The sequence below is a fragment of the Bison bison genome, unplaced genomic scaffold, assembly GCF_000754665.1.
Source record: "Bison bison bison isolate TAMUID 2011002044 unplaced genomic scaffold, Bison_UMD1.0 scf7180017864150, whole genome shotgun sequence".
Lineage (NCBI taxonomy): Eukaryota > Metazoa > Chordata > Mammalia > Artiodactyla > Bovidae > Bison > Bison bison.
The window spans coordinates 171,963-183,338 of record NW_011494722.1 but is presented as its reverse complement, the minus strand read 5'-3'; the positions used below and the strand labels follow the sequence as shown (position 1 = coordinate 183,338).

General features: G+C 52.0%; 1 protein-coding gene across 1 annotated transcript in view; it reads right to left on the bottom strand.

Moving 5' to 3' along the window:
• The window catches only part of FLT4 (fms-related tyrosine kinase 4), a 41,638-nt gene extending 33,449 nt beyond the window's left edge, over positions 1-8,189 (bottom strand). The window contains 1 exon segment of the mRNA XM_010840931.1: positions 8,074-8,189. Within this exon segment, the coding sequence (XP_010839233.1) occupies positions 8,074-8,140 (67 nt within the window). The 5' untranslated portion in view covers positions 8,141-8,189.
• Between the last annotated feature and the right edge of the window lie 3,187 nt (positions 8,190-11,376).

Here is an 11,376-nt window from a genome sequence, read left to right as displayed (position 1 = left end):
ACTTGGCCCTCACACTTCTCCATCTCCTCCTGTCCATTGCCACTGCTAGTGCCAGTCTCCTGACCTCTCTGCTCCCTAGCAGTCTCCTCCCTGGCCTCCAATTTGTCCCTCAGCCCAAAGGACACCTTCCCTGGCTCCTTGTGGCCCTCTGGATCTGTAAAGGCCCTTGGCCCAGCCTCCAGAGCTCTGCCCTGCCCCACTGGCCCCCTTCCTGGTCACCTCCCAATGCTTCTGCCACACAGTCAGGGTATCAGCCACACCCAACGTCCCCCGCGGAGCACCCCAGGCACTCACGCACCACACAGGGAAGGGCTGTACCACTGAGTGGCTCCTGAGGGCCAGGGTGTCACTGGGCCACGTCTCTGTCCTGAGGTCCAGCCCTACCAGCCCAGGCCCATGATGTCAGGACGGTGCTCCAGCTCGGGGGTGCCATTCCACCTCTGGCAGTGTGTTGCAGTAGTGGTTTTTGCATTTGGCAATTTCCTATTTCAGGCCCTGTCATGATCACCCAGTGGGTAAGAGGGGCTGTACAGCAGTTCTGCTAGTCGGATCCATGGTCTCCTGAGCAGCTATGCCCTGCAGACTGGGGGCAAGCTGAGGGGGAAGCACCAGGGCCAGGTGAGGCCAGGTGGGGGCTCTGTGCAGCAGTCCCAGGGCTCAGCCAAGTTGGAGAGCCTGCTCTCCCATCACTCTTGGGGCCGGGCTTGTGCATTGACCTTGGGGGAAGGCTCACGGTGTGTTCTGCCTTGGCGTTCCCCTCCAGCCCCACGTAGATGGCAGTCTCTGTGCCTCCAGAGAACAAGGGTGAGGGCATCGGTCCTCCCACCTCCCGCCATGCAGGGCTGAGAAGGCTACGCCGGGAGGGGCTGTTCAGAGAGAGTGCTCAGCCCTGAGAGCCCAGCCGTGTCCCCTCCAGTGTCACTCTGACTGTATGACCTTGGGCAAGTCACTTCCCCCATCCACGCTTATGAAATGAGAATTGTCCCCAGGATCATTGAGAACCACAGACCACAAATAACGTATGATCACACGAAGAACCGTGGTAAGAATGTGCTATTGTGGGCTGAGGCACACTGAGAGGCACACTGAGAGCCTCTCCCAGCCTTGGAAAAGCTTTGCCTTTCACAGCTGGAGCAGCTACTGTGACTTGGTGCCCTGGCCACAGTGCCAAGGTTGCGGGGCAGTCAGAGAAAGTCTTACCAGTGGAAGGGAGTGTTCACATGAGTTGAAAAGGACTTTGTAGAATGAATAAGAAATCGCTGGTCCAGGAGGAGGGCGCAGAGGGCAGAGGGCCATGTGGCAGAGTGCTGGTGACCTTGGGCTGTCAGGCAGGCAGAGCTGTCAGGGAGGGGGCGCACAGCATGGGGCAATAAGGCCCCAGAGTGGGGCCATGGGTCACAGGCCTAGCCTTAGGCTCTTGGCAGGCTCATTTAACTGGAGCCCTGCTTAAGGTGCGCTTCCTCCTCCTAGAGGGGCTGTCTAGAACCCTCTAGTCTAGAGCCCCAAGACTTCAAGCCCACCTCTGAGCTCCCCCACCCTCTCTGGCAGCCCTCCTGAGCTCCAGCCCTAGGGGGCTCTGCTTCCCAGCTGTTTCCTGCCAAGTGCCCCCAGCCCTAAGACCTAGACCATCCCCACCACTGAGGAGAACAAGGAGCCACAGGGTAGCACAGAAGTGTCCCCGAGCCCAGATAAGCAAGCATTAAAAGGATAGAGGATTCCCAGTATTGGCAAGGCTGTGGGCAAACAGGCACTCACAGAAATGAAAATTATGCTCATTCACTTTGACCCTCAAATTCTGCTTACTCCAATACATCCTGTTACGACAACAGACAACAAGCGCAAACACTTTCTGTATGCCAGCACAGCCTACACACTTGAGCATACCACACCCCTCTATTGCCCCCCTGAAAGAAGAAAGTGAAAATGTTAGTCATTCAGTCATGTCCGGCTCTCTGCGACCCCATGGACTGTAGCCTGCCAGGTTCCTCGGTCCATGGGATTCTCCAAGCAAAAGTACTGAAGTGGGTAGCCATTCCCTTCTCCAGGGGATCTTCCCAACCCAGGGGTCAAACCCAGGTCTCCTGCATTGCAGGCAGATTCTTTACTGTTTGAACCACCAGGGAAGCCCCCTGAGGTGGGTACTATCCTGATCATTTTGCAGATGAAAAAACGAAGACACAGAGGTTCACTTACTAGTCAGAGATTATCTTTGGGTGACAGGATTATGGAGCCTGCTGTTTACTCTATACCTCCTCAGAATCAGCACCAACAGCAGAGTGGCTGGAAGCACCAGGCTTGCTCCTCGCCTCTCCCTACCACCCTGGCAAAGTGCTTTGCACTCCCAGAGCTCCAACACTGAGCAGTAGATGTCCTCTAGCCTGAGTGCGACCCCTAGATGTTCTGGGACTGCCCTTTTCAGCCCCTTTCCTCGCCATCTGACTGACTGGCCAGCCTCAGTGTCCCATCCTTGGGTTACCACACTTTCGTCTCCCCACTAGTCCAGGCCTTTCGCAGTGGTTAGAGGATTCTTTGAGAACACAAATCCTTCTTCTACCTAAAACCATTTCCTGCCTCTCTGCTGCTTGGAGACGGAATCTGAGCTTCTCATATGACTCTCTAGTCACACTTGTCACTTGCCTGGTACCTACTCCAGCCCTAGGCTTGCATTTTTAGGTTCCTGGGAGCCTCTCTGCACATGTCCACAGCTTCATGCAGCAGCTTGACTCATTACACTCAACAGTTCCTCAGTGCAAGAATTAGATCCTTTCCAGGGTGGCATCGCCAGCATGGGACTTGGCCCTGGATTGCTCTTGACTGGCTTTGAGGATCCAGGGAACAAAATTAGAGTGCACAGTGTGTGGGCAGAGGCGGAGGTGGGGATGGAGGGCAGAGGTCCTGCACCGAAGCAGGCACATCTGTCAGGGGCAGGTCCAGGGGGAAGCAACGTGTCTAGCGGCATGCTGCTTTTGAAAGCTCTCTGGGGCATCTAGGTGAAAATGTCCACAAGGTGGTCAGCAATTTAGGACCCCACATGCCCACCTTGCTGGAATATGGGCACACCAGCTATGCCTGCCCCTTCCTGCTCCTCAGCCCTTATGCCATCTGGCACCAGACCCCAGACACCTGTCACTTCCCTCAGAGCTGCTCTGACAATCTAATGAGCCATTTCACTCCTCTAATTTTCTAATTAATTTTACTAATCTCCAAAATGGGGACAGTAGCCTACATCACAAGGTTAAAATCTTCACACACCCCGTGTGGAGAAATTTGATTAACCATTTCAGACTGAGGTGGGACTCACTGGCAGTGTGTGTGCACATGTGTGTATGTGTGTGCATGAGTGCTGCTTCACACAAACAAAACTTCATTAGGTAGAATTCTGAAGAGCTTTGAGGATGGTGTTTAGGTTGGGTAAGGATGAGAGCTTTCCGTGAACCTACCCTAAAGCTTAGATTCTGTGCTCCTGGGGCACACAAGGGGTGGGGAATGAGGCTCTCTTCCTGCCCTAGTAGATCCCTCCCACTTGGTGCAGCATCACCTTCTGCCTGAAATTCTTAGCAGCCTCTGGCATGTATGTGGAGCACAAGAAAGCTCACACACTGAGGCTGTGGTGTGGGTGCAGGCTAGGTGGATATGGGGCTCGGGCTTCTCTTGGAGGAGGCCCTCTAGCAGGAGGGCCTGTCCCACCAGCCCAAGAGGACTGAGGGGCTGAGGAAGGCTCAGATCTGTGTTTCAGAGTGGTCCTGCTAAAGCAATTTTTGGAAGCAGGGAGTGTTGGAGAGGCTGAGTGGGACTGTAGGCTGCTTGAGTACCCACAGTGGGTGAGATGGGGAAGAGCACTTTAGTAGGTGTGGGGATCCCCATGCAGCAGTCATGGGTGCAGCCAGCTTTACCAGGCAGTTGCCCTGGCCTTTCTGGGGTCAGGGCTCTGTTCTGTGGCGGCAGGACGGGCAGTGTTATCAGACAGCCCAGCTGGCTCAGAGGTGGCCCCCCAGTGCTGCTAAATCTGGGCCACGGGCTCCTGCTGCAGGAAGAGGGAACGCAGGCAGGATGTCCTCTCCTGTGGCCGGCAAGTCCTTTCCCATGAACCCATGCTGACCTCACTGGCCACGTGGTGGGGCTCCCCCACTTGCCACCCTGACTTGTGCGTGCTCACAGGGCCATCCGCACCCCATCCGGGCCTCGGAGATGGGGGTGGCCTGGGACACTGGAGCCAGGCAGGGCTGTGCCTCTTTCGGGCCACACCCAGCCTCAGTGGCAGCCAGTCCCAAAACCTGCATCTTCCTGCTCCCAGACTTCTCCCTTCGGTGTGACCGGAAAACGGAGATCCCAGAGGAAGCCAGTGTCTGAAAAGGATCGAAACTCAGGAATCCCTGGCTCCAGCTGGACACATGGGCCATGTCTTGCTCAGAGGTCGGTGCAAGGAGTGTGGGAGTCTCTGGACTCCTCTCCCTACCCATTCCCCTTCGCCAAGGGATATCTCAGGACTGTGGGGCACGGACTGGGTCCTAGTGGAGAGAAATCTGCATGGTGGCGGGAAACACCAAAATGGCAGCAGGAGGGGTGTAAGCTAGACGCAGGGAAAAACTTCCCTTCGTGACTGAGACCCCACTTAATTCCCCTGGATTCCCTGACTTCCCTCTATCATATCACACTTCCAACTTTCTTCCTTCCTGCCTTTGACTGGAAGCCCTGCCTCCCCAGTGGAACGCCTCATCTTTCCCCATCTCCTCCTCTTCTCAGGGTTCCCATCTGGTAAACAATTTCATGATCTATTCTGCCACTTCAACCAGAGACTGGCACTCGTCCCTCTCTCTCCACCATCCCCTGTGGCCTCCTTCCCTGGTATATCTCCTGGGTGCACCCGCAGCCTCCTTGTTGTGGCCTTGTATCTGCTCTTGCCCCTCTGGTGATGCCTTCAGGAGAGTCTGATCACGTAGCTCCCTGCTCACACCCCCCCTTTCCAGGTGTGCCGCTAGCTTCTGCGTCTCCATTTCTTGTCTCTTCCACCCCGTCGCTCTGCCCCCAGGACTCCAGCCTCATCTGATCACCATCTGACTTTTCTGTCTCTGGGCCTTTGAGGCAGTCTTTGCCCTGCTTGGAACCCCTTTCCTGGAGTCTGCAGACCCCTCCAGGAAGCTCCAAGCTGGAAGCAACTTGGTGAAGCCCACACCACCAGCTGGACCTCACTGGTCACTGAGCACTCTCACCCCTGGGCTCCGATGTCATGTTTGTGTCCCTGCAAGTCTGGCACTTGAGAAGCTCCTGCAGAGTGCACTTGGTCCAAATCTTCCCTTTGCCACCCTGAGCAGACACTGTAGCTTTCACCCTGCACAGGACTACAGTCCCCTTCCCTGGTTAGGCTGCCTGCCACTGCCTGGGGGTCAGGGTGGGGGTGGCACGGCAAGGAGATGGCCAAACAGTCCCCTTGTTACACCTCGTGCCCAGCCTGGCACTGGGTCATGTGGACACTGTGCTGTGGGGAGGCAAAGAGTCCTTTGGCCACACTGACCCAGTGCCTCCAGCACTCTGGGTATGTAAGCACACCTGTATGTGAGTCCTCAGAGCACTGAGCTAAGGCCAGTGCTCCACCCGCACTGACTCACATGCCCACCCCACTCCCACACCTCTGTCCACATCTGGCTCTGGCTCAGGGCTGAGGAGCACAGACGGTGAAGAGCTGGGATGGTCATGTGTGTCTCAGTCGTAGCAGGAGCCAGTATCCTCATGGCAGGCCAACCAAGCTTCCTGGCAATTGCCTCCTTCCCCACATGTCCCTGAGCTGATTGCCCACTGTTCAGAGGCACAAACAACCTTTCTAGAGTCTAAGCCCCAAGAGATAAAGCCTGTGGGAGGTGGCCTCTGCCATCTACTTTCTCTAGAGGGACACGATTGGGGTAAAGAGTCCAGCGCCAAGCACAGCCCCTCAGAGCCTGCCAGCTTGTTGCAGTGCTGTGTGTGGACAAACTGAGGCACAAGGAGAGGAAGGGAGGGGTCCAGGCAACAGAGAAAGTAATTTAGGGGTAGAGCCAGGAAGGAGCCAGCTCTGGGACAAGCACTGCATCTCTGAGGGTCACCTTCAGGGCCAGGCTGCTCACCTGCCAGCACGTGGCCTCCCACGGTGGCCACGCTGACAGCTGGCAGCACAGGAATGTCTGTGCTTCGGCTCCAGCACCCCCATCAGTCTAGGGGCTTCTCAGGTCCTCTTCAGCCCCAAATGGGTGGCACAAGTATAAGGCTCAGGGACTGTGGCCATGGTCTGCTCTCAATGGGTTATCTCCCTACCAGCCATGCCCTGGTCCAGCCAAGGCCGTCCCCCTCCACGGGCCCCTTAGCTTCATTCTCTCTCTTCTCCCTCACTGCCCAACTTTGGTAAGAACCACCTGTACTCACTGCAAGACTGACTTATCCCCGCTCTGTCTGCCACCTTCCACTCTGCTCTACTCAGGAACACCAGGACATGAGTCTCTCCTGGTTTTCCTTACACCCTGCACGTTGGATGTTTTCTGTCTCCCTGGAAGCCTCTCGCTCTCTGGTCCCCTCCTTGGGGAAGACGGTCCCATCCTGGGACAGCTTCCTCTTTAGCCTCTCTTCTGAGCCTTGGACACTATACCCACTGCCCGCCGGATGTCTTCTCAAGGTGGGGTCTCCCACTCCTCAGCCCTGAAGTCCAACCACGGCACCTGTGAAAGCTTGGTCCTGGGAAGGGTGCAGGGGAGCAAAGAGGCAGCCCCTCTGCTCAGACTTGCCCTGACTTGGAGGCCAGAAGATGTCTTCTTCCATCCTCCTCCCCCTAGGTTCACCCACACATCCCTTCACTCCACTCTCCCCAGCCCTTCAGCCTATATAGACACACAGAACGGGGTTCCGGTACCCCAAAGACCTGGATTGAACATGTCCTTTACTACTGGCTTCCTGAGGACTTTGGGGGAAGTTACCCCTGTCCTTGGTCCAAGTGTTCCCATTTGTAAAAAGGGTCTAACATTTCCTTGTGAGGATTAAAAGAAATGAAACATGTAAAGCCAGTATTCAAAGCCAACAGTGTTTAAAAATAGAGGTACCCATTTCTCCCTTCAGATCTTTCAGAACTACTCCCTCAAACACTGGGGACCCATAATCAGTCCTCTACCCTCTGACCTCCAGGGTCACTGGATCTCTCATGGGCTTCCAGCTCATCTACCTCTCATTCCTGATGCTTTACCCCTGACATCTCCAAACAGCCATCCCTCCCTCACCCCCCAAATTCTCTTCCCTCCAATCCCTCAGAGGCAACCTTTAGTCATGTTCCCATCACCTGTTTCCACACTGCCTCTCCTGTGTTGAAGACCCTTCCTTGCAGCCCCTGCCTTATGATCCTTAGCTTGGCCATCCAGGGTGCTACCCCTCAAACATGGCGAGGGCCGGCCTTCTGCCTCTCCTGCCATGCTGATCATTTACGAGTTGCTGACTCAAGATTAGCCTCAAATTCCAACACCTGCACCCAGTCTTCCCGGATTACGCCTGTCTCCCTCCGTCCCGAGTTTTTGCCCCAGCAGTCCTTGGCCTGGGGAAAGTGAACAGCAACCAGAGTTCCCTCAGGAGTACTGATCTTGAGCGCAGACTAGAGTCGCGGGGAAGTGCGCACCCCAGACTACGACCCGGCGGGGACTGCAACCTCTGCGTTGGGGGACAACCTCAGTGCCCCCAGATCGCAGGATAGAGTAGTGCGGTGCCCCGACTCCGCAGAAAGCGTGTAAGCAAGAAAAGGATTCAGGCTGAGGATGCAGCGCGAAGGGGCCCGGGTTAAAGGGAGCTGAACCATAGACCGTGGAGTGAAGTCGAGAACCCATCTCCACGCTGCTGGGCTGCCCCGCGGCCCGTCCTCTCTCTTTCCTCATCCCGGCAAGCTCGGCCCGACTCTGTGTTCCTTCCGGGATCTGAATTCCTGGCTCTCAACCCTGTCTCCCCTCGTGCCCAAGGGTCCCGCGGGCCCCGTCCCCCGACCGGTCTCGCGTCCCTGCAGTCCCACCATTTGCCCAGGGAAAGCGTCCCCGCTCGTGGCCAGCTGCGCACTGGGGCAGGCGGAGGGCTCACCACGCTCGTTGTCGAGCAGTCCGAGGCAGAGCCACAGGCGCAGGCACAACGCGGCACCCCGCTGCATCTCCGGCCGCGGTGGCGCGGATCAAACGTGCGACCGCAGCTCTCGCTTGAGTGTGGGCGCGAGGCACCGCGCAGGCGGGGCCGGGGCGGGGCTGCGACCGGGCCGGGGCGGGGCCAGGGCGCCCGCGGCGGGCCTGGGAATCGAAAAGCAGCCCTCGCACTTCTTAGGACCGCCCTCTAGCCTAGGAGACTGCCCCAGAGATGTGAGGGTGCTGGTGGGAGGGAAGGCTGGTCCTTGCCCCACTTCCGAGTCAACCACAACCCTTCAGGTTGGCCATTGTGAGTTAAAAAGGGCATGAACCCAGCCGCCAAGATTGGACAAAACGTGGCAGCACGTATTTTTCTGTAATTTTTTTCAGTTAATAAATACTATATTTAAAGTAGGAAAAAGAAGAAAGCAATATAATTTAAAATAGCAATATATCAAATCTTTGAGACCATTCAGTAAACTTTATCTTACTGCCTACGTGGCGAAGATGGAGACTGTACCCTTGCGCCAGGCACCCAGTATAACTAACCTCTATCCTGCAGGCATGTCCTCTTTAGATTTCCTCCAAATAGTTTTGCTCTGAGCTCATTCATAAGTCCTTTCATCAGGTGACAGTTTGCTCTCTGACTTGGCAACCCTTTCATAGACTTCCTTTTTCTTTTCAGTTCTGTCTCTAGAATTTTCCTATTTAAAAACGAATCCCATGAGCATGACTGTCTCCCTCTCCTGCTTTCATAATCACACTTTTACTATCCCTCCCCCTACCACCTGCAAAAGTCCATTCATCCTTGTCAAAAACCATTGTTGAAAACAATTGTTACTAATGTCTAATGCAAGAAAGAATTGAATTTAAGTTGTAATCATATATGGAGTATTTAATAAATAATGTGAAAAGTAGGCAGCCAAATAAATGAAGTTAGATCCTTTTCCTCAACCACATGTTGATTTTCTTTCAACTTTTGTTTTTAGTTTTAATATATTGAAATTTAGTTTTAATATATTGTATTTAGTTTTAATATATTGATATATAATCAATGTATTATAAATGCAAGTTTTAAAGCAAATACTTCTGTTTCAGTCCCACAGATTAAAGAATATAAAATGGCGCGAGCTTTCCAGAAGCTTTCCCTTTCTCCTCCTTAATCCCCAAATCCTGACTTTATCATTTCCCTGCTTTTCTTTGTCATTTTATTTCCCAGACATGTTTTGCTTGTTTTTTAACCTTATTTAAATGGATTCATTGCACAATCTTTTGCTCAGCATCTTTTGTGAGATTCATGTGTATCGCTATGAAGACCTATGAAAAAGTGAGTGTTAGTCAGTCAGTCTTGTCTGATTCTTTGTGACCGCATGGACTGTAGCCCACCAGGCTCCTCTGCCCATGGAATTCTCCAGGCAAGAATACTGGAGTGGGTTGCCATTTCCTCCTCTAGGGGATCTTCCTGACCCGGGATTGAACCTAGGTCTCCTGCATTGCAGGAAGATCCTTTACAGACTGAGCCACCGGGCATGCCCGATACTTCACTGAAGACCAATACTTGACTCATTTTTACTGATGCATAGTCTTCTGTGTGATGCAACATAGTTCATTTGTGCACTGTTGATGGAAGTTTGAATTATTACCAGTTTCCAACTTTTGCTACAAACATGCTTTTATATGTTTCTTGGTATACATGTCGGAGAAGGCAATGGCACCCCACTCCAGTACTCTTGCCTGGAAAATCCCATGGATGGAGGAGCCTGGTAGGCTGCAGTCCATGGGGTCGCTAAGAGTCGGGCACGATTGAGCGACTTCACTTTCACTTTTCACTTTCATGCATTGGAGAAGGCAATGGCAACCCACTCCAGTGTTCTTGCCTGGAGAATCTCAGGGATGGGCAAGCCTGGTGGGCTGCTGTCTATGGGGTCACACAGAGTCGGACACGACTGAAGTGACTTAGCAGCAGTAGCAGGTATACATGTGCCCTATTCTCTAAGTTATATGTTCAAGAATGATACGACTACATTTCTTCTACTTTGTAGTTGGTACCAATTATTCTTCCATTATTTGTATATTTTGCACTCCATGGCAGTGTAATTAGTTCCCTGTGTTCCACACCTTCACTGACACACATTGTCAGTTTTAGTTTTCGAATTTAGCCATTTTAATTGATTTGTAGTGGCATCTCTTTATGGTTTTCACTAGATTTTCCCTAATTGATGTTGAATTTGAGTACATTTTTATAATTTTCCATTTGAATGTCAAGTCTTTTGCTTCTTAGCACTGCCTATTGTCTTTTTCTTATTGATTTGTAGGCATTTTTTTTTTCTTTTGGCTGCTGAAATGTTTTAATCTATTTTTAAAAAAACTTTTAATTTTGTATTGAGGTGTAGCCAGTTAACAAACAATGCAATGTTGTAATAGTTTTAGGTGAACAGTGAGGGGACTCAGCTATATATATATACATATATACATATATATATACTCCCCCAAACTCCCCTCCCATCCAGACTGTTACATAACATTGAACAGGGTTCCATGTGCTTTAACACTAGGTCCTTCTTGGTTATCCATTTAAAATATAGCAGTGTGTACATGTCCATCCCCAAATCCCTAATTACCCTTTCCCCCTGTCCTTCCCCTTGGCAACCTTAAGTTCTCTAAGTCTCTAAGTTCTCTAAGTAATTTTCTTTGTATCATTTCTTTTTAGAGTCCATGTATAATGGATGTCATACAATATTTCTCCTTCTATGTCTGACTTACTTCATTAAGTATGACACTCTCTATGTCTTTCCATGTTGCTGCAAGTGGCATTATTTCGTTCTTATTCATGGCTGAGTAATATTCCTATATATATATGTACCACATCTTTATCCATTCCTCTGTCGATAGACATTTAGTTTTCTTCCATGTCTTGGCTACTGTAAACAGCACTGCAATGAATATTGGGATGCATGCATCCTTTCGGATCATGTTTTTCTCTGGATATATGCCAAGGAGTGGGATTGCAGTGACATATGGTAGCTCTATTTTTAGTTTTTTAAGGAACTTCCTTACTGTTCTCCATCGTGGCTGTATCAATTTACATTCCCACCAACAGTGTAGGAGGATTCCCCTTCTCTTCACATCCTCTCCAGCATTTATTGTTTGTTGATTTAAAAATTTTGTTTTAATTGGAGAATAATTACTTTACAGTACTGTGGTGGTTTATGCCATACTTAGACATGAATCAACCAGGGGTGCACAGGTGTCCCCCATCCTGAACCCC